The 23,110-nt window shown below is 37.7% G+C and overlaps 2 protein-coding genes across 2 annotated transcripts; one reads left to right on the plus strand and one right to left on the minus strand.

Moving 5' to 3' along the window:
- Window positions 1-973: 973 nt before the first annotated feature.
- On the minus strand, window positions 974-8,511 carry LOC122664735 (autophagy-related protein 13b). Its single transcript, XM_043860704.1, has 5 exons — window positions 8,236-8,511; window positions 6,578-7,961; window positions 6,265-6,446; window positions 1,307-1,790; window positions 974-1,242 (listed from the first exon to the last, which is right to left on the minus strand). Exons 2-4 carry the CDS (start codon window positions 7,955-7,957, stop codon window positions 1,355-1,357), a joined length of 1,998 nt encoding a protein of 665 aa, XP_043716639.1. The 5' UTR covers window positions 7,958-7,961; window positions 8,236-8,511; the 3' UTR covers window positions 974-1,242; window positions 1,307-1,354.
- Window positions 8,512-21,017: 12,506 nt separating this feature from the next.
- Window positions 21,018-21,870, plus strand: LOC122645833 (RING-H2 finger protein ATL78-like). Its single transcript, XM_043839218.1, has one exon. It carries the CDS (start codon window positions 21,021-21,023, stop codon window positions 21,726-21,728), a length of 708 nt encoding a protein of 235 aa, XP_043695153.1. The 5' UTR covers window positions 21,018-21,020; the 3' UTR covers window positions 21,729-21,870.
- Window positions 21,871-23,110: the final 1,240 nt, after the last annotated feature.

Raw genomic sequence — 23,110 nt, forward strand, 5'->3', positions numbered from 1 at the left:
TGGGGTGGATGGTAGTGGAAGTGGTCACTGATCTGTATCCGATATATATATGGACATATGGTTAGGGTAGAATATGATCGATTCCAGCTGATCTGGAATGGAATCGGATCAGAATCGACTTGACCCAATTTGGATCCCTATTCTTGTTTTTAAAACCTTGGTAGTGGTAAGACCCAAATCGTTTTAGCTTAGGTTTTGGTGGGGGGTTGTGGGTTACTCCTATGGTTTTAGGTATCGGTGTCGACTGATGCCTAATTAATACCGTATCAATGGTTACAGAATAGAGGAGGTTAAAATGGCCCAAAAAAGCCTGTATCGGTATTTTGAGGGTTAGAACGTTCTAATTCTACCTGATATGTGTTGATATCGGTGTCGGAAGTGACCAGTATCGACACCATGCACTAAAACCATGGTTGCTCCAGTTGAGGTGTCTATGGTTCCAATAAAAAAGACACAATTGCCAGTGTTCAAGGCGCCAAACACTGAACAATGCCATTGTTGGGGGTGGGGGGGAGGAGAGAAGGGTCAGTTCACGTATCAACTCTGGAGAAGACGTAAACGAGGAGAGCTTATAATATTATGATGGTCTAGTGGGAGTTTTGATCCCTATTTCTCTACTGTGGTTCAGTTTTGAGGAAGATTTTTTTATTTCATTTCAAACCTCATCTGGGTGCTCCATAAATGCAATGAATTTTGAGATCAATCATATAGACCTCCCAAAAGTTTTAATGGAAATATGGGATTCTATTTCTTAATGGGGACATCGCAGCAAGGAGCTTAAAGAATTTCTCAGATTGCTTTCCTTAAAAAGAAAATTCATGAATCTATTGTAACAAACCCTTCTCCAACAGCCCAAACCACACCCCCGCTCCCAACAAAAAGAAAAAGGTTTTAAACTTTGAGACTTGTGAATGAATCTTGATTGTACACCAAAAAAAAAAAAAAAAAACCACTCGGCCTTGTCGTTTTCCGAAAAAACATGGTGGATTATCATAAGGTTATGCCAGTCCAGATTCACCCATAAGTGAACCTTCATGTTTCTATATACATCATTACCTGCCAGACAGTCATTTACGAGATAAGTGCCCTATATACATAATAGGAGGTGAACTGAAACAAGAACCAATCCAGCTATGAACTCTACTATGCTTGCATATACATTTTCTTACAAATCAGTTGAACGGAAATTTGTGGGATGCCATTATGCCAAACAAACCTCATTCCTATACGAATAAAAAACTGGCATTGTCTCGGCATCCCTGTGGAACAGAATCGGACTACAGAAGCTGCTGCTGGTTTCGATGATGAAGCACACACTAGACATGTGCAATGAAGGATCCATGCCTACAAGAGCTCAAAGTCCCTTTGTGCCTTTGTTCACGGTTTCTGCTGCAGGAACATCACCAGCTAACGCCTGTGACCCACTACCTTGGCTAAGCAACAAATCCTTCATTTCTCTGTAACTCCGGAGCTCTTCCAAAGCATCTGCCGTTGTCTTCAACATGAGAAGTCCAGAGGACGTGAGACTTGCATAGGACGAAGCATTCTGAACTGCTCCTGCCTCCGAGTTGGAGGGCTTCTCAGGTTCTTGGACATTTTTGCTCTGGGTTTCAGGCTTTGAGACTTGCGATGATCTGATTGAGTTGGAGAAGTCATGGCGGAGAGGAGCAGCTGTCTTTAGAATCTGTACAAGAACACCAACAGCAGCATCTTGGGATTTTTTGGCAGGCAATAGTCCTCCAGATTCAAACGGTTCATTGAGATTTCCTTTTCCATCAAAAGATTCAGTTCTGGAAGAAGATATTATAAATCAGCTCAAATGTGTTTGGACTTGAACATCATGAAGTTGCACAAACTTGCATCATAGCAAAATAGAACTTTCAGTGAACCAAATACTGAACTAACAAACTCTGTAAATATCCATACGTTTATGATTATGATACCATTAAACATAGTATCCCAGAGAGACATGCTAGAAAATGTCAGGATGGTTCCTGAATCAACTGATAGGACTCAACCAAACACAAACCAGCAGCCCACTTGAACATGTTTCAATGTGGTTTCAACAATTTCAAGATGCAAAAGGACTTACCGTGTAATGCTCACTACAACCCTAGGTGGCTAGGTGTGAAGTCTGAAGTAACAAAGTATGCAAAATCTCTATGCCTTATTTCTTATACCATTTAACCTAGGATAAAGAGAATGCTAGAATGTGAGGATGTGATTCCTGAAATCAACTGAATGATATAACCTGACATAAAACAACAGCATAACAGTTTAGACATGTCAAGTCCATTTGCATCACAAACTAGAAAGATAGTGATGCAGAAATAGCAAAAAGGAACCTCATGTTCTTTAAATGGAGACTGTTTATGGTGAAAGAAAAAGGAAGCACATTAAAAGGCTCATCAGAATTTTTTAGCTTTCAGATTTGTCTAATGTGAGCAGTTAATAAGAATGGTGCCTCGATATTTCACCTTTAAAGGACCTTTTGGAGGAGCCAATTTATTGGAAATCAATCCCATGTCGACTCAACAATGCTTACCAGTTACCTGGGTTCAACTACAGGAATCCCGTTCCACCACTGCAAACCAATAGGAGCTTTGTCTTCTAAAAGCACTATCATTGTTTTAGCATCCACAAGAGTAAACCTAAATTATACAAAATCCCAACTAATCTATGTATGACTTTAATTTCCTTTACACTTAAATACATATATTCTAAATTATTTGGAAGGATATAATTATTTAATCGTCCTAAGAATAGGAAACCATGGCTTAATACATGTATGGTTGTATTGGCCCATAAAACTGGATGAAGAAAACTGAGGATTTTAGCATTGTACAGAGCCTTTTCTTAGCTCATAGTGAAGCTAAAGGTTTTAAGGGTATATATTTGCTAAAAGCCATTCTATACTGGAAAATGAGCTCAGTTTCAATGGTATATACTAAAATCAATTCTATACTGGCAAATAAGCTCAGTTTCACTTGTTTAATATCCTCACATCTTTGTGACTAGTCCAGAAACAAAGCTTCAACTTTTTCTAGTGCAGAAGTATAAAAATTTTATGGAAAAAGCCAACATCTCCTATCGGAGACAGGTGGGGTGGGGGGAGGGGGGGGGGAGGACCAACCATTGCCATCATTCTTCTCCACAGTAGAGATCTGCTTTCCACTTCACCAAGTCCTCCCATTGGACATCAGGACCTCTGAACTTGCTTCTGCCAAAACCTGTTTACCATCAAGCTTAATGTGATTAGAGAACCTTCCAAACCCTTTGAATCCCCCCGTCGTTATTTGTCTCCATTCCGTTCTTAACCTTTGGAAACTCCCTTGTCTCAAAATTTTGAAACACAAGCCACAAAATGAGATGATGTGGCCAAGTTACATCCACCCATTAGACATGGCTTTGGATTTGGACCTGGCTGTTGGGAGTGGAGATGCATCTAGAAGTCCAAACTGTCAGACACCAATGCTGAAACTAACATTTTCTATATAAACTTGGAATCCCTTTAATATAGGTGCCATTTCAGATGACTGTAATGGTCTCAACATACTTGTTAAGCAGAGCCATCTGCCAACTGGGTGCCAACAAATGATAGATAACCAAAAAAGGGTGTACCCAGTGCATGGGGCTCCTGCTACTGCAGGGTCGGGGGAGGGGCATATATATGCGGCCGTACCCCCACTTTTTGTGCAGATGCATTCATGAAGTGGGTTTGGTTGAAACTGATCAGTAATTGTTACAACAAAAAAAAAAAGAGCAAACCAGCATTTCGTAATAATACCATTTAAGACATCTATCCAAAAAAATAAGGGTTCATCTGTTTGTAACCCAGAAGGTTAAAAATAGAAACCACACCTTATTTTTTTGCCCCTAAACTCAAGGTTAAAACCCCGTTCGACCCCTTTGTGTTTTTCCCCCCTTCTTCCTCCTTTAATGTCAAAGACGACTGCAGATGTTTTAGTTGTTAGAGAAAGAGAATAAGAAGGAAGAGCAGAGGGAAGGGTGTAGGAGAGGACAGAGGCAATGGTGAAAAAAGAGAAACAGTACATGAGTTCTCTTTAGAATTTTATTTATAACAAGTTCTTGTACCATCCTGGACTTTTTGGAGGCTGTGTGGAGATTTTCAGGGTTGATAATTTCAGGATTGGGGAAGGGATTTAATTCAGGCAGTACTTGTAGAGTAGAGTTCGAGCAGTATTTCATAAGCTGTTGGCTTTAGATCTGGTATAGCAAGACATTGAGTGGAAAATTGTTTGATGCGGCTTCTGGGCTTTAGTTCAAAACTTCAGATTATATGTGTTTGAACTGTTTGAACAACAAGGTTCTGGAGATTCTTAGAGGAGCTTGTTTGGCAAGATATGAGGTGGCAGTACCACAACAACAGTCGGGGAGGAGAACTCTTGGCAATTGGGAGGGAGAGGGAGAGTTTTGGGGCTGGGTGAATTAAGAGTTTGTGTTCCAGAACGAGAAAGAGAGAGAGAGAGCGACCATGTGGGTAGAGAATATGCAGTGAAATTGCTGATTATGCCCCCACTTTTAACATGCATGAAACAATGACGTGATGGATGAAAAGAGAGGTTAGTAAGTTACAAATGTAGTAGTAACCAGTTTGGTTGGTTACAAACAGATTTAGCAAAAAAAATACGAATTAATAGTTACGCTGGTTGAGTATTCAATCCACAAAATTAAAAAAGTAATGGGTACAGATTCATATCTAACACTGGGTATTTTTGCCAAACTAGAGGGTCCATGTTCTGGTCTTCTATTCTACTGAATGAAGCATATTTCATTCCACGTTTCACAAATAAATAGCGTCATTTAATGGACTTCATATACTTGTCCTTTATTTAATTCCATGTCTACAAAGAGCCAAAATGTGAGAGTTCAGAATAAAGTTTAGAGTTAGATTTAGTTGGGGTTAGGATATGTTGAAGAAAGTTTTGAATCTAATGTTTCTTTTCACCTGAAACCTTATAAGTCAATAATTAGAAAATAAATATTAGTGCCAAAGGAGTAACTGGAAAATTAGAGGACTCGTTCAGTAGTAATTTGAAGGACAAAAGAGAGGAACAGGATTATGTTCCTTCTCTATACTTTTCTGAGAGCAATATGGCAAAAGTTGGTTGGGTGACCTGCCCACCTAAGCTTGGCTGTGTGGCTCACCAAATTCTGCCACATAGAAAGATAATGTAGCTATTCTGACCGTTGAATATGCATAGTTGTCACAGCGCCTAGGCGTTGGAGAGGGCATCAACAAGCCGCCTAGGTGGACACCAGCGACATCAACAAGGTGTCCGCCTAGGTGACACCTTGATACTATGTGGATATGTTGGGAACGGTCTAGATGGGCCAAATGTCAAATTTCAGCCTCAAATTCAATCATTTACCTCACATGTAATGGCATACCTTCCATGCATGTCCATACACCCTCTCTATGGTTCATGCACCCTTTCGATAGTCCTAGATTTTTCAATGCTTTGTTTTGCCACTTGGCAAACTCAGTTTGGGCTGAAACTTGACATGTGAGCAGCCACGTGGCACAATTAGGGTGAGCCACCCAGCCAACCTTTGCCAGATGTTTTCAAGGAACTTTTTTTTTTATTGGCGGGGGTGGAGTGGGGGTTGGAGACACATGTAGGCATAGAAGGGAGAGAAATTTGGCCATGATAACAGAAAATTTTCATTTGGCTCTGTTGTTACGTTAGAGCTTAGAAGTTCTACTTTATCAGTAACTTCTTGAAGCATGCTGGGCCAATCAAAATGGACAGGACATTGGTAATCAAAAGAAAGCGCGATAAAGGTCCAGTAGGGACAATAAAACCTTCCATTGGCAACATTCTTTTCTCGATCACCACCTCAATCTTAGGGTATAAACAACCTTTTAAATACCAAGAGTCCTAGATGCATGGAACACTTAATTGCCAGCAACCTCAGTATATTCACTCACACTTCAGAAACTTCCCACAGCATATATGCCTAAACAAAAAACTTTGTAGGTGATCAATGTATCCTAACTTTGCTTTTTTATTTTGTATATCACTTCCCCTACATTTAATATAATCTTATCACTTACCATTGCCAATATAAGCCCAAGAAAGCATGAACTGGAAGAATAAAAGAAAATGGATGTACGTTAATATGATCTATGAATCAAAATGGCAGCACAAGTAAACTTGATGAAATATGATCTATGAATCAAAATTGCAGCACAAGTTAACCCAAAGGTGAGCACGAATGAAATATGTTCCGATAATGTACCTGGTATGTGGATCCGCTATATCATCGTCATCGACTGCAAATGGACAAAAATCAGAATCATCGAAATCATCCTGGAAAGACAATCTACTGGAGCTCCTGGAAAATGAAATCCGAGGTGAACTATTCGATGATATCTTTGCTCCAGACAGATACCCAGCCTCTTCTTTTCCGAAAGAGGACATCTACATAATATAGAAGGCATGTTTCACTAAAGCCAAAAAGCTAAGAAAGCAAGCCAATAGTTTTTCTGATAATCTTTTTTTGAGCTCAACATCATCAATAGTAGTAGTAAAAAGAATGATCAATACAATACCTTATGAACGGTACTGCTGCCTTGAACCTCTCCGAACCTCATTGGAGCTCTAGTATTGTCAGTCTGAGAAGAACCAGGTCTTGTGTTTTTAGAGGAAGGAGATGGAGGGAGGATGTGACTGTTGGGTACTCCTGGGCTCCTACCAAGCTTAGCTGAAGGTATGCTGACCGGAGCACTTTCAGAGCGTAGAAGAACCTTGGACAAATGACTACCAGGATAGGTCGGCGGGGATGGGGAAGGAGATGGAGACATTGTAGGTGACGGCCAATACTCATCAAAACTAGCATTCTTATGAGAAATAGGAGTTTCAGGTGGCTGGCGAGGTAAGCTCAAAGGTGGGAGCCGATTGGAACTCACGTTAGAAGGTAATCCATGAGGTTCTGAGTAAGTGGGTGAAGGTAAAGGAGATCCTGAAGGTGCATAAGCTTTAAAAAGATCAAAACTCCAACTATGCCGTCGTCCAAATGCAGCAGAACCATGCGGTGTCAATCCAATTAGAGGAGAAGGGAACCTTTTAAGAGGATCAGTTGTTGGGCTCCCGACATAGTCTGGTATGAACTGAGGGGACAATGGCGTTGAAGGTTCCAAGCCTACAGTTGAAAGCGTTGGATAGTACGAAACAGAAAGGGAAAGCCTTCCACAAGAAATATCCACGGGCACAAACACGAACTTCTGCATTTCTGCTTCCTCTCCACGCGTGAAGGGTTCAACAAAGGAACACACTCTATGTGCAAGGCTAAATGAGCGGATTTGGCCGGAGGAATTGAGCTCTCTGAAGAGCTTATAAGCAGGTAAGAGCCTAACAGTCAGATACAAAGACCTTAACAGTATAAGTGATTTCTTATACAACGAGTGGGAAATGGTACCGCCTGTTCTCTTGCTCCCTGAGCTTGAAGAATCCCTACTTCTTCGACTCTCATATTGCACAACCCATCTCTCTATAATCTTTTCACTCTTCATCTCCTGCAGATAGTCAGAATTCCAACAATTCGTCGGAAATCGCTCTTTCGCAGAGAGGTTCGTCACAAGATCCCGTTTTGGAGAACTGCGGTGAGCATCCCAATCCGTCTGTCTCTGGATCAAAATCACATCGATCACCATCGGTTCGAGGTTGCTCTGCCGCCAGAGATCAACGTTCTCCAATGCCTCTGGGCAATCGCGAAGAGCTAAGTTGAACCATTTATCCCTCGGCCTGACACTCGATGAAGAAGACAAGGACGACGACGGAGATGACAAGGTCTGTTCTCCGCTGTAATTCCGGGAAGACACACATGGAGACCTCGACTCGATTATAATGTGCAGACTCTTGGCAAAGAACTCAGTAATTATCTGCTCGATTTTCGCAGGTTCAAGATGCAAATTGCTTTGAGAAGAAGCCATAATTCTCACTAGAAAGACACTTTCATCACTGCAAACCCAGAAAAAATATTGAAGCTTTCAAACGACCAGAAAGTAAAAACCCTAGAGATTAACAAACTACGCACAACAAATTTGAACATTTAAAAAAAAAAAAAAAAAGAAACAAAAGCAAAAGAATTCAAGCTGAAGAGGAAAGCAAATTTCACAAAAACAAACTTAAATTCTCCACTATAAGTAACACAGCAAACGATAAATATCAGTATAAAAAACAGAGGAAAAAGATGGAAATCAGACCATGCACTCAAGGTTCTACTGTTCCTGCTATTGTTTTGCAATCGCCAATCCGGAAGAGGAAAAAGGACAGATTTTTCTTCTTTTCACTTCATTATTATTACTTCTTTCCCCCTTTTTTTGGGTTGAAATCGACGAAAGTCGCGAAACATATTCAGTAGGGTTTAGAGTTGAGAGCAGAAAGATGATTAAAATCGAAGGTAAAATTTACGGATGCATCGCGATTATTGCGTAACTTCCGCACGCCACACAAAGAGAAAGACTGAAGAAGACAGAGGAAGCGTAAACAGACTTGCGTTCTACAGTGTCACAGGAAGCAGGAAAAAAAAAAGAGATCACTTTCCTTGTCCAATTTGGATTAAGTTTTCCTTGTGGGTTGTTGCGTACGGGTGTCAAAATCCAATCCAAACCGGTTGGACCGATTGGAAAAAATTGGATCAAATCTAATCCGAATCTTTGAAAAGCAATTTTTGGATTAGGTTTTTATAAATCCGTACAAAATTGAAACTGATTTTGAAAATCAGACTGAACAGATTTATTAAAAAAAAACACAGAGAAAACCTGTTTTGTCCACAATATATATGAATGGAAAACCAAAAACAAATTAAGTACCAATCCGATGATGGACCGCTGAGAACCCGTTAAGCCAACTGGAGAAAAATCTGAAATCGAAACTCACAAAATCTAGCCCAAATTAGTTGGATCGACCAAAACTGATTGAAAATTGGTCCAAGTCCAGACCCAAACTGGTTGGGTTTGGTTTTTGGAAATCCGTACAAAATCGAAACTAACCAAAACCGTAACCAATTGATAAAAAAATGTTGAGAAAAAAACCTTATTTTTCAAGATATATTTATATATTAAATATGGTCCCACTAAACCAATCCGACAAAAAATGAAACAAAATTAAAACCGAATCTCACTTTCATGGTTCAGTTTTGATTTAAATTGATTCGAACCTACCTAAATCGGACTAAACCAACCATTTGACACCCTAGGGTTGTGCATGGACTAGTTAATTAATTAAATTGGGTTCAACTGACCCAGCCCAAGCTTAGGAATGGATCAAGATCAGCCACCCATTACCACGTAGCTCATCTCATCTCATCTCTTTAATAGAGAGGTGAACCATCATTGAATGGGCCCTCCTAATTTGGACTTTTGGACCCAGATTAATCAAACTCTTCCCCAGATCATAGCCGTACAAGGGAATTTTGGTAATATGGTTTACTGCCAGGTAGCAAGTTTATGGTAAAGCAACGAAGGTTCAAACCTTAAAAATCCGGGTGCACAGAGGCAGCTTTAAACCTTAAAACTCTAAGAACTTGATGGGTTTACACGAGTACGGCTCAGGTTCATGTACCCCTGAGCCGACCTGATTGAATCCACAAAGTGAGGTCCATAAAGTGGATAAAATAAGGTCGGCTCATGGGCATACAAGATGGGAATCGAGATCCTCAACTTCCGCCTGCCCATACTGTTGTGTGCGCCCCAGACACAGCAGGATGGTGAAAATACCGCCTTACCCTTGCTCAAGCGCCTTGCCCGAGCAGGGGTAAGACGGTCTTTATTGTCTTACTATGTGTAGGATGCACGGCAGTACCAGACAGGCAAAAGTAGAAGATATGGATCCTACGAGATGGTCGAACTGCACTTGATTTACGCATCAGACTTGTCAATAAAAATTGGGGAAGATTTTCTTGTATATGAAAAGACATGAGCCTCTTAGGGAAGAAAAACATTACATAAGAGAAATTGACTACAATTCAGAGCCTCATGAGTTTGACCATGTACAATGCATATGTCTTATGTCTCCCATCATAAATGTGAAAATTTAATTGAGTTATTTAAGAAAGGGAAAAAAATATTATGGTTTTTTTTTCATACTTTGAATATATGGCTCCCATATAAATGATACTTTTTTTCAAGACAACCATTGGTGTTTGTGCAAATTCCTCATAAAATTGGCATTGTAAATAATTCATTCCGTTTAAGAAATTTCAAGGATAAAGGACTTGGGAAATGTCATGAAGTGGTTACCAGATCAGTGTAAAATATCTTTTGATTTAAGAATTTTACTACGAAAAATGTTTCAAAATGCATTCTAAATCCAAAATATATTCAGAGAATACATATCAAACACACCTTAAGACTCTCCTAGTCACCTGATATGGGAAGAATAACAAGAATAATTATGAACACACACATACACAAAACCTATGAAACACCCCAACTTCCTTCTTGAATGTTCTAGTCAAAATTCCGTTATTAAGAAAGAAAATCAAAAGAACTTCCAAATCCAGCTAAATTGTAATTGTAACTTAAAAATAAATAATTGTTATAGAAGTTCCTTTCACAATATAAGTGAAAGGAAGGTGCATGATGCGTGAATTGATTTCTTTTTCTTTAACTTCTTTGTTCTTTAAAATCAAAACTTCACAAAGTTCAATTATGTGATAAGTATCTTTGATGCTATATATTTTCTTTAATTTCATTTGGTGGAAGTTTGTATTTTTTTTTTCCCCTTTCTTTTTTGAACTTCACTTTTGTTTTTTGTTTTTTGTTTTTTTTTTTTTTTGATAAGGATACTTAACTAAACAACATATATTATATTCTCCAAAATGTATTAATACTTAAATAACAAATAGGATGAGTACCACAAGGGGGAACAACCTAAGAAGATTCTAAATTGACAAATAAATAATATGGAACAATGATATGAAAATTTGAAAACTTATAAATACACAAAAATATAGTAACATTAATTGAACAAGCCCATACTTAGGAATGGATAAGATCAACCACGTGTCGCCACGTAGCTCATCTCATTAATAAGAGGTGAACCATCATTAAATGGGTCCCTTCTAATTTTAACTTTTGGACACAAGAGTAATCAAACTCTTCTCTAGATCGTAGTTGTTCAAGGAAATTTTGGAAAATATGATTTAACTAGCTTATGGTAAAGCAATGAAGGGTGACAAGAGGCAGCTTCAGACCTTAAACCTAAGAACTTTAATGAGTTTAGATATCAGGGTTTGTCAAGATAGATTGGAGAGATTTTCTTGTATATGAAAAAGACATGAGTCTTTTGGGAAAGAAAAAAAAAATGAATATAAGAGAATTGACTACAGTTCAGAGCCTCTTGACTGTTGACCATGTGCAATGCATATGTTTGGATCAGCTTCAGAGAAACATTTTTTTTTTTTTTTCATGTCTTATATCTCCTCTCAAAATTGTGAAAAAATTATTGAGTTGTTTAAGGAAGGGGGAAAAAAGCTTCTCCACCAAGCTACATCTGAGTCTCTTACTCAAAAATTTTATTATTAAGAAAAGAAAATCAAAATAACTTCCAAGCTAAACCATAATTCTATCTTTGCTTTAAGAAACTAAAAAAGAAATTAATGTGGTTATTATATAGAAAATAAAATTTTTATCATAAGATTGTTATAGAAGTTTCCTTCACAATATAAGTGAAAGGAAGGTGCATGAGGCATGACTTGATTTCTTTTTCTTTAACTTTTTTGTTCCTTAAAATCAAAACTTCACAAGACTCAATTTATATGATAAGTTTCTTTTATGAACTTTTCTTTAACTTCATCTGGTGGAGGTTTGCATTTTTTGTTTTCCTTTTTGAACTTCACATTTGGGCTTTTTTTTAATTTTTTGACAACGATGTGTAAAAATAGATAGTCAGCATATATTATATTCTCCAAAATGTATTCATACTTCTATAATAAATAGTAGAGAACAATGACATGATAAAATAAAAACCACTAACATTCACCATTATTCGAGTTTTCTACATTGCAAATACTATGAGGTATTCATTTTTTTTAATTTTGAGGGGGAAATTTTTCAGAATCTCCCATATATTATTATACTGATATTTATTAATACTCCCATCTAAAAAATTCTAAACAATTATACTCAAATTCTTAAACTTACACAATGATTTTTCACTTGCTTTTTAAAATCCTCCAACTTTAATTTGCTGTTAGAATACTACATTATTTGTCATTGTTTTTGACTTAATTAGAAAAGATATAATGTAACAGCTACTTTTAAAAGAATACATGAATTATCGAAGTCAAATTTGAAGGGTAGGTCCACAATAACAATTCTCATTGGGTTGGATATGGAAATTAAGACTTTCCTATCTTATAGCTCTAACTAGCCATTGACTTTAGAGTGATGATTATTTGTTGCTTTAATTTTCTAAGGTTTTTTAGCCAGGTCAAAATGCTCTTGGTAGGAATTGGGTATGATCTACCCATCTTGGGCCAACTTAAACTAATTTAAACCCTAGCCCATAATTGTAAAAGGACAATTTAAGATTTTTAAAAGAACATAGGGGGAGGGGAGGGGAGTGTAGTGTGTGAAGTTTTGAGTACTAATTTTTTCATTTTCATTTTGGACATAGTTTTCTTTCACCCAAGATGAAGGGAGAATCTCCTAATCTACAGGTTATTGTGGTTAGATGGAACTCAGAAAGGGTATTTCAAATATTCAACAATAAAGGAAAATAATATTAACATCACGGCTCTCCAATTCCTAAAGTGTGGCAATGCGGCAGTGCTAGGTGGAGATGTCGACACCTAGCAGTTGCTGCATCTAACGGTCCATATCAATGAGTAAGGACTGTTGGATGCAACAGCTGCCAGGTGTCGACATCTTCACCTAGCACTGCCGCACTGTCACACTTTAAGGAATTGGAGAGGATAATTTTCCTAAGATCACAAGGGGTGGATCACTTATTCTAGGGGTCTCTTGCGTTGCGTGGTGAATGAAAACTTTCGCCTTTTTTTTTCTACCTCCTGGGTTTTCTAATGACCAGATTGAGTCAATTTTAGTCCAGCCCATCTGGGTTTTCTCAAGATTGGGAAACTGAATCAGTGTTTGTAATATGCAAGGCCTCAACCCTCCCCCAGCCCAGCCCAACCAACGGTTGGCATTGCCTAACCCTAATCCAGCCTACTGACTCGAGAACCAGTCCAGCCCAAACAAAAAAGGTGTTAGGCCTGATAGTGTCTGTGTTAGCCAGCCCAAGGATTTCTTAGGATTCTCCTGATCTGAGTGTAAAGGATTGGTATATTGGATTAGTGAAACCATTACAGAAAATATCAACTTAATTTATAGACTGGTTTTTTATTTTAAGCCCTAAATTTGCCAAAGGATTAAGCAAAGTACGAAGTTGTTCTATTTAGGCCCGGTTTGTTTAGTTGTAGAATTTTATATGCAAATGATATTTTATACTTTCTTGCATCCTAAAATTTTCCAATTTTTTTCAGTTTTTTTTTTATTTATAAATATTTACGTTAACACAAACAGTGAGAAATATTATTTTATAAGAAAAATATTTTTCCATCATTTTACATGAAAACAAACGGAGCCTTTAAGCTATTAATACACTGAGGAATCATGCTACATTAGGACCCCAAGTGGTTTAAGGGCCTAATTTGATGCATTTACACAAGTCCTATGGCTTTTGCGGTATTGGTTAGGTTCTTAGCAGTTTTACTACCAAAAAAAAAATTTGGGTTATGTTTCATCCAAGGTTATTGATATTGGCGTTCAGGCTCGGCCCATATCAATATTGATACGAATCGGCTGGAATTGTTTCATCCAAGGTTATTGATATTGGCGTTCAGGCTCGGCCCATATCAATATCGATACGAAACAGCTGGAATTGAGCCATATCGGGCCTATATTGTTCATAATTTCAAAACTGAAACACTTTTTGCCTGACTCACTTGATCCATATCAATATGAAGTTATATCATATCGAGATTGTACTCAGCCGATTCTACTATAGATATCTCTATCATTTGTACATCTATATATAAATACCCTTCCCTGCACTATTAATAGGATTCCGGATCACCCACTCGTACGCTGCTAGGTGACGATATATATCCCTTTACTTTCATAAATGCCCTGTCAAATTGTCATTAAGAGCGTATAGAGGGGATTTTTTTTTGTAGGGTAAATGTATGGAGGGATTTATGGAAGCACAAAAGACACATATCATCACTTACCTGTCCATGAAGCATACACACATGGGTACGTGATCCAGTCTCATGACTCTCACCCAATGCAAAGTGAGTGTTTTTCTTCTGTTTGGATAATATATATATATAGGAAAATGTTCTATGGAGAGGAGGCACAAGCCACACCCAGACACAATGGGGGGCGAAATGACCATCTCACCCCCATAAAAGGCAGAAATTTCTACCCCCTTAGGGCCAAATCATCTTAAATGGCTGCATTCTTCTTCTTCTTGTTTCATGATTTTTGTATTTTAAGATTCAACATGTTTAATGGTAGTACAGTATAGTCCAAGTAATGTTGCAAGCCAAACGATGGCAACAAAAGTCTTAATTAATTAGTATTACTAATTATGTATTAAAAAAAATTAGTATTACTAGTGTTAAATCTACCATGATTAGCCGCAACTTGTTAATACGATATCTCCATTTCATTTATTTTCTTTGTAGATTTGGTGCTTGTACTGCTGTACCTAATTAACGTACTTTTACAGACAGAATCAGGCTGGCTTCATATTCTGTGACCAACTTGCTAAGAAAGACCAAATTAAGAATCAAAGATGGCCATCTTCATTAAAATAATAAGAGCCTCTTTAAAAGTATCAACTAAACTGATTCGAATCCATAATCTCTAATTCCGTACAAAAGCACCTAATAGCTTCTTCTTTTTTGTGTGGTTTACCAAATTGAGGTTTTATTATTCGCAAAAGGTAATAGAAAAGCCACGTTGTTGGGCTTCGCAACACATTTCATCAAAATCAATTTTGGCCATGTGGCATATGACGTTAAAATTTTCCAACCGTGTGGATAGGAAGGATCCATCTTGTATTAATTACAAATTTGGCGGTTAAACTTAGTCATATAGTCAACTTGTAAATATTGTTTCTCTTTATATTTTGGGAGAAGTTCTCTACGGGGGACTGTGTTTTGTACTTAAAAAAAAAAAGGGGGGGTAAAATGATTGACCCACCCCTCTGAAAAGGTAATAATGATCATCTTGTTGATGTCGTCGTGCGTGCTCCCATTGGTCTTTGTGTTCACACAAAGGTCACACTCTTTTGTACAAAGTTCAAGCTGAAAACACACTTCAATTGTAGATTTATAATGAGTTGTTCTTCTTCACTGGCTGCAAAGTGCAGGTCTATTTTACTAAAAGAGGAATAATTTTAAGACTTTCTGCTGGGTAGACTGTGCAATCACATTGAAAAGAATCAAAAGATGTAAATAGATGAGCCAAGAACTTAAGTCAACAATTGCACAGGCAATGAAAATTGATATCCGATTCAAATTCAAATTTGAATACAAGCAACGGGATTGCATGCCGATTTATTCCATGCAAACTCATGCACGTTTTTAACCGTCTCTTCTTTATCTCTTCTTCCTATTATTTTTCTTCATATTGACGTCGTATCGAGTGGTTTAGATATACTCAAATTCTCTCTCTCTTTTTCTGAATTTTAAATATTTTATGTAAATTTCAAATACAATATAATTAAACATAAGTCCCGATGTCACAATGATATGCGGGTGAATTCTTATCCAACTTCATTATTTACAAAAAAAATGAAGGGCACCGTCCTCTTATTATTAATAACACTCAACTCCTTACATAAGGTGTTAATAAAGATTGTGTCTTGTAGATCTTAGTTAGAAAACAATTTTCCTTTGTCTTTTGTTCTTTTCTTATAACACCACTTGACCATTAATTTGGAAATGGATTGGGTCACTCAGATAAACATGGAAGGCTGAAATGGATGAGTATAGGTTAGTGCCCTTGAATGTATTAATCCACTTGCTTTGACATGCAAATCAAGAATCCAAAGATCTAAGCTGCTCGAATTTGGAAAAAAAAAAAAAAAGGTTCCAACAATTGTTGCAATGGTTTATTTTTTTAAATAATTGTTCAGAAAATTTTTTCCATAATGTCTGAATATTATTGTCCTTTTATATGGGGTTTTTTAATCGTCATCTCTTTTCTGTTGACACAAGTTTCTTTCAAAGATTAAGAATGATCGTTAATTTTAATCCAATTCGCGATATGTAAATAGGGAAGGAGGGCATAGACTGTCAAGAAGATGAATGATAATAAAGAATCTGGTCTTAGTGCATGTACATGTATATATACATTATACGTACGACCTATGTTCAACCCTTGTTCTTTTTGTTTCCAGAAAATATCATTTTTTGTACTCTAAAATCTAAATGACAATGAATGAGATAAATGTTGAGCAATACCCATAAATGCAGCGTTATCGACCTCAATAATGAATAGGAGTAAACATTACTGAATTTAAATATTAAAATTTGCAAATCATCAATCTAAACCATTCTGTAAAAATATCCAATGGTCAGAATTACTATATGAACGATCCATATGAAAAAACTAAGTGGGTCACCATATATACTTTATGGACGGTCCATAAGACCTTTAACCTCCTCTTAGAAGCTTGTGAACGTTGATGATATTCCATGTTGGAACAAACCACCATGGATGATGGGGCTTCAGCCTTTTGCACCTTATTAAAGATCGTCCTTTATTATGACTACAAATACTCTTATGTAATGGACGGCTCAAACTAATAGATGCTTCCATCAACAGCTGTGTAAAGGAGTGAAGCTCCATCAACCATAATGAGGCGTTGCTGCAGCTTAAATTTTTCTACTTGGAGCTTTATCTCATCCCACTTAGCAGCAGATTATTTTGTAGGGAAATCCAACCCATCAGAGGATATGGACGGAATGGTAAGTGGGACCCCGGGAAAAAACTTCTTGTCGCCAACTGTTGTGACCAATTCATTGTAATTATGGCTCCTATTTTGCCATGTGGCAAAATGATATGTTTAGGGAATAGTTATGATTAACCATACTCATCCTTAAATTTAATATTTGATCGATTATCATGTGGTTTAGTGGTAACTCTAATTGGACTTACATGGGATTATTATTTTCTCTCATGATCTGATCATGTGGATCTCATGTGAATGATACTGTTTTCTGTATCGTTATCGGTGTGCATGTAGTTTCTTTTCCACGTTACCAATGTCGATCGCCAACAATACTAATATTGATATTGATGCATATTGGCTGAATCAGGCCGATATTTGATCAAAATGATATTTTTACCAAAAATAGATGTTTGTATCAATATCAATCATGACCAATATCGATACAAATCGATGGTCCAATACCAATATTTCTAATTACAAAAATCAAATGTCACCAAATGTGTGATGACAAGTTAAACTTTGAAAGGAAAATAAGAATAAAAATTTCATATATCTAAAGCCCCAGTTATAACTATTTATGCTACAAAAGAAGAAATAATCCACACACACGTTCCCTTGCCCACTACTTCTTGTGGACCAATTTTGTACATAATTAATGATATCTACATCTTATCAATATGTTCTTACAATATGCTTTGGGAGCCGTTTCTGTTCAGTGATTGGTATTAAGATATGACTCATTCTTTCACTGTTCACTATTTTTTTCATATTTAGAGATTTTTTTTTCAATCTTAGACTTTCGCTCAGATTAAAAGCCACTCAAAAGGCCTGAGGGTTATGTTCTAGATTTATGAACTAATAAAGAACTTTGATTACCCTTTGGGGGTGGGAATGAGATATGTTGGACCAATCTCTCTCTCTCTCTCTCTCTGCAGTAGAGATTTAGAGTCCACCCCCAAAAAAATTGATATTGATTAGACAGATAAGATTAAATTTATTATTAATTAAGGACACTTTTTTTTTTTGAGTAGATTGATTAAGGACACGTTAGAGGAAGGCAAAAGGCAGTTTTGTGTGGATCAGGATCGTCTCTGAGGAGCAGGGAACGTCTAGGGCGCTGCCACCCATTGGGTTGTGCCGTACACATCTTTAGACGTGTGCCGAGAGGTGTGCAATACAGCTCAACCGCTGGATGCCCCTTGACAGCACCCTGGGCGCACATCTTCCTAGAGACGAGCTAAATTCGTTTTATGTAGGGATGTTCCATAAAGGTGGACGTATATTCCAGATCAGTGGTAACTGAGTTGTGCTTACTTTTGTTTTAGAGGACCAAAGACACAGCATGACTCTGGTCAATGCAGCAAACCCTTAACATGTTGACTCAGTATGCATAGTATTCTTTACATTGGCTCTGTTTGATTTGCATTTTTGAAATAGATTTTGGGTGTAAAATGCATTCTGAATCAAAAAATAAAGAAGAAGCGGGTTTAGTCTTTACAATCCATTCCTAAAATGCATACCAAACACAGTCCAATACTCTTTTTCACCAAGTTGGATTGCACAGGAGATCACCAAGATTATATATCAAAAGATTAGGTTGTGTTTGATATTTTGGAACGTATTCTGAAACCTGATTCTTTCCTATTTTCCCGTTTCAGAATGCATATCAAACACAACTTCCAATTTAGCAATGCTTGGAAAAAGACCATAATCATCCAAATTTGCTAGTTAAGGGTCAACTAATACAAATACTGTTTTTCCAATGGTTACAATGCACCATAAAATTAAGAGCTAATCTTAGATTATGTTTGATTTGCATTCTTAGAATAGATTTTGGGTCTAGAACTCAGTTTGAAATCCGATTCTTCGCTATTTTTGTGCAACACAACCATAACTGTTCATGATCATAAAAGCTACTCAAACCCTCATGGTGTCAAGCTCGGTTGGTTCCAACCATGGTTATACCAAGCACAACCCATTAAGTTAAAACACTTAATGTATTAATACAAGTCCACTAGATTGTAGGACCTCTTGCCTGATTAGCCTAGTATTGCCCCAATTTTTTGACCCTTTGAAACAATGGCTGGTATTTATATCCATTAATGTTGTGGTCCTTACTTAACTTTAACCCTTGCTCTCTCGAACAAACACAAGACGAAGTAGCTTCACTTTTAATCAATAATGAAGACGTATTGTGGTTGGGTTCAAAGATCTTTTAATGGTTAAAAAAGGGCATACCTAGTGCATGAAGTTCCTGCCATTGCGGGATTTGTCTGGGGAAGGGCAGATATGTATGCAACCTTTCCCCTGCTTTGTGGAAGGGCTTCAATGGTTGTGTATTGCGAACCAGGTTTGGACCACAGTCTTGGTCAAATAAAGCATAAATCCCCCATATTTTAGCAAGAGAATCAATTAAGAGACTTGAGACTTGAGACAACAGTTATTTGTTAATGTTGTATAGTAGTTAGTGTGAACGAGTCACTAATGCAACTCATTGACCCAAAATCCCTTGTTAGCTCACATCTATTACAAACTCGTTACCATCCCTAAGTTAACTCACATAAATAGAAGTGACTACTTCGGATAAGTGCTGGTTTGGGTATGGTTTTATAAATTTGGGTGAACCGGCCAATTCGAATAGGAATTGATTGGTCTTAATTACGATTCCATCTGATTCTTGCAACCCTCTTTTGAACCGTTCATACTCTCTCTTTCTCTTTGGTATTTTAATTTTTCCTTGGTCGAGGTCCTCGAGGAGAGCTTTTCCTTTCACTTGATTAGGCATGAAGGCTACAGTACTAGACCTTCACTGCACAACCGAGTTGCAAGGATCATCAGCAGGGTTTAAAAACCTAGAATCAGTTTATTCTAAATAAGGGTATAAATCGGTTTGGAACTGGGTATCGGTTCAGTTCCATTGAGAGTTACTGTGATCCGAAACTGGATCGAGTCCCACCTCGTTCTGAAAAGCGGTATCTATTCGGTTTTAGTTCCTATTCATTTCCGATCAGTTCCTATGCTGGTTCAAACCAGATCCAGAGCTCGATTCTTACATCCCAGTCCAGATGGTAACTAAATTCCATTTGGTTCAGTTCCAAATAATTGGTATTGATACGGATTCAGATTTTGATTCCGATTCTAATTTGACACCCTTAATTCTAGGCATCAAATCAACAGGAATCGAGATCGATCTTGGCTGAGCCGATTCGATTTTTAAAAACCCTGATCAGCACTTAAACTCAGCTCAATCCAAATGAGATAAGCAAAGACTCCAAACGATTTGAGTTGGAGAATGACAATATTTTGACGTGTAACTCACTCAGATCCAAAGCTAGGGACACACAAATACGTCTCCTTCCAATGGGACAAAAAGCCCACCTTTTGTTTTTTTATATAAATACACACAAGCCCACTAGGCTTAGCCACTAATACAAGCCTTCCCAGGTCATCAATGACGAGACTAATTTTTTAACCCAAAACACCCCCTCTTCATGGAAGACTGGGTCCCCGATCAGTGTCTTTGGGCCACGTGTCACTTCCGGCAGCATAGAAAATGGCATGGGCCATGGCTGATTAGAAAAGCCCTTAGAAACTACAAGAGCTTAGTGGGAGATCCAAATGATGGAAATTTAATACAAGAGAAAAAGTTTCCTACGCAGCCAAGCCAAAGTAAATTGATGTGGCGTTGGAAGATTCTCCTACACTGGCAGCATGAGTAGCCGTCCCACTTAATTTGACACTTCATTTAATAGAATAAAACTAAGCCAAAGATTGGATGAAATATTTTATATAGAAAAACAAAATCTTGTAATGCCTTGAATATTCTCAAAGTATAATACTCCCAATGTTTTGAGATCTTGCTTCTGTATTAAAACTCAAAAAAGCTAAATCAACCCTTTTCCTTTCTTTTCCTTTCCTTTCCCACTCTATATAAATCCCCCCATTACAACCACCTGGGAATTCCATCCATAACTCAAAACCCACACAGGCTCTCAAAAACTTCATTTTTTTAGTTCAAAATTGATGTCTCCTCCTATTTCTTCTTCTTCCTCTTCCTTTCCATTGTTGTTTCAAGATCTTCAAAGAAATGTTCATCACTCAAGGAAATTGTTACTACACACTCCTCTATATCAACCTTCACAAGAAACTGCAACTCCACCAAGCCAAGGGCATAATTGGTCATCATCCGAACCCTATCCCGGCCAAAGTAGCTTTGATGCAAATGTAGTGATGATCCTTTCAGTTCTCTTGTGTGCTCTAATTTGTGCACTTGGGCTTAATTCTATCATTAGATGTGCACTAAGGTGCCCAACCCAAGTGAGTTTTGAATCAGGTAACAACAACAACAACAGATCAAATAATAGGGAAACCAACACTGGAGTAAAGAAAAAAGCCCTCAAGTTGTTCCCTGTAGTAGCTTACTCAGCTGAGCTAAAGCTACCTGGATTGGACACTGAGTGTGTCATATGCCTCTCCGAGTTCGCACCGGGTGAGCGGGTTAGGGTCCTGCCCAACTGTAACCATGGATTCCATACTCGGTGTATCGACAAATGGCTCTTGGAACACTCCTCATGTCCTACTTGTCGCCACTGCCTGATTGACACTTGTCAGAAAATTGTAGGCTGCAGCCAAACAAGTTCGTCGCCACCACCACCACCGCCGCCGCCACAAGAAGTCATTGTACCTCTAGAACCAGAAGGTTTGATACGTAGTTACCATAGTAGTATCTAAATATAGTGTACTTCTCAACTGATGTTAGAGGTTTGATCCCAGCTTTCCCACAGGGGGAGGGGGGAAAAGTGTACAAATTGTACAAATTTCATACTTCAAAAAAGATGTACAAATTTCAAATGTAAAGTGCAGACTTCCTTAACATTTATTTTTGTCTTTGCTTTCTTTTGGGGCAAATAATTTTTTAGGAGAAATAATTTGTTATGGTTCACTAACAAGGAAAAGGTGTGTGTGTGTGAGAGAGAGAGAGAGAGAGGTGGGTGTTGTTCCTATCCAATGAATATCATCTCAAGAATGGTTTTTACCCCAAAAAAATTCTGAAGAATGGTTTGATAAAATAAAATGAAAAGAGGAGCTCAAGAGTGGATGGAAGCTGAGAGGGAAAAGCACGAGGGGGGGGGGGGGGGGAGCAATAATAGTCTCCAAGTATCGTTACTTTAGGTGGGCCCTCTGTAAGAATCTAAAGATTCTAAGATCACCAAGTCACCTCATTACATTTTGACATGTGAAGTGGCCAATGTCTTCTTTTCATGAGAACTTAGATGGGCTGATGAAGCATACACCAATAAAAGGCTGAGCAGGATGGCATATTGAAATGGACCCACTTTTGTTTTCCTCCCTGGTGATTAGAGAATCTCCTTGCCATGGAGATCTGACCTTTTAAAGATACTCTTGATTATATACAATATGGAATGAGAGGTAATGATGACATGAATCCAATCACAAGGTCACGTTACTAGTGATGAAAGAATTCTTCCTTCTCTACTTAACCTATTGATATTAACAATAGATCAAGAAGACAACAGATAGATTAAACTCTCTCTCTCTCTCTCTCTTTCTCTCTCTCATGAAATAAACTCTCTATCCCATATATATAAACCATTTTATTGCTCTTCATTGGTGCACTCCCTATGCTGTTTGCTGAGAAAACCCTCTCCTTATCATTTATCATCATCTATCCATTTCCATACACCATTTAACTTTAAAGTTTTTACCAGCAACAGCTTGAGTCTAGCCATTTCCATGCACTATTTAACTCAAAGTGTTTACCAGCAACAGCTTGAGTCTGGAGGAAAATAAGTCATATCAAGAATTCCAGTACCTTTATACCAAACTACCAACTACCAACCATGGCAGAAAGATGGCTTTGGGAGGAAAAAGGTACCAGAAAGAATGCTCCTGATAAGGTCATTTTGGTGAACATGGTGAGTTCCATAAGAGATAATAACATAACATAAGGAGAAAAAGAAGCATCACAGGCATAATTAGGAGGTCGTGAGTTCAACTCCCCTTGAAACTTGCATGTCAAAAGAAAATTGTATCACAGGTATAGACATAGGCAAGGCATTTTTTGCCACACGGTTTTCACCATGTGGCATCTC

The sequence above is a fragment of the Telopea speciosissima genome, chromosome 1, assembly GCF_018873765.1.
Source record: "Telopea speciosissima isolate NSW1024214 ecotype Mountain lineage chromosome 1, Tspe_v1, whole genome shotgun sequence".
NCBI classification, from domain to species: domain Eukaryota; kingdom Viridiplantae; phylum Streptophyta; class Magnoliopsida; order Proteales; family Proteaceae; genus Telopea; species Telopea speciosissima.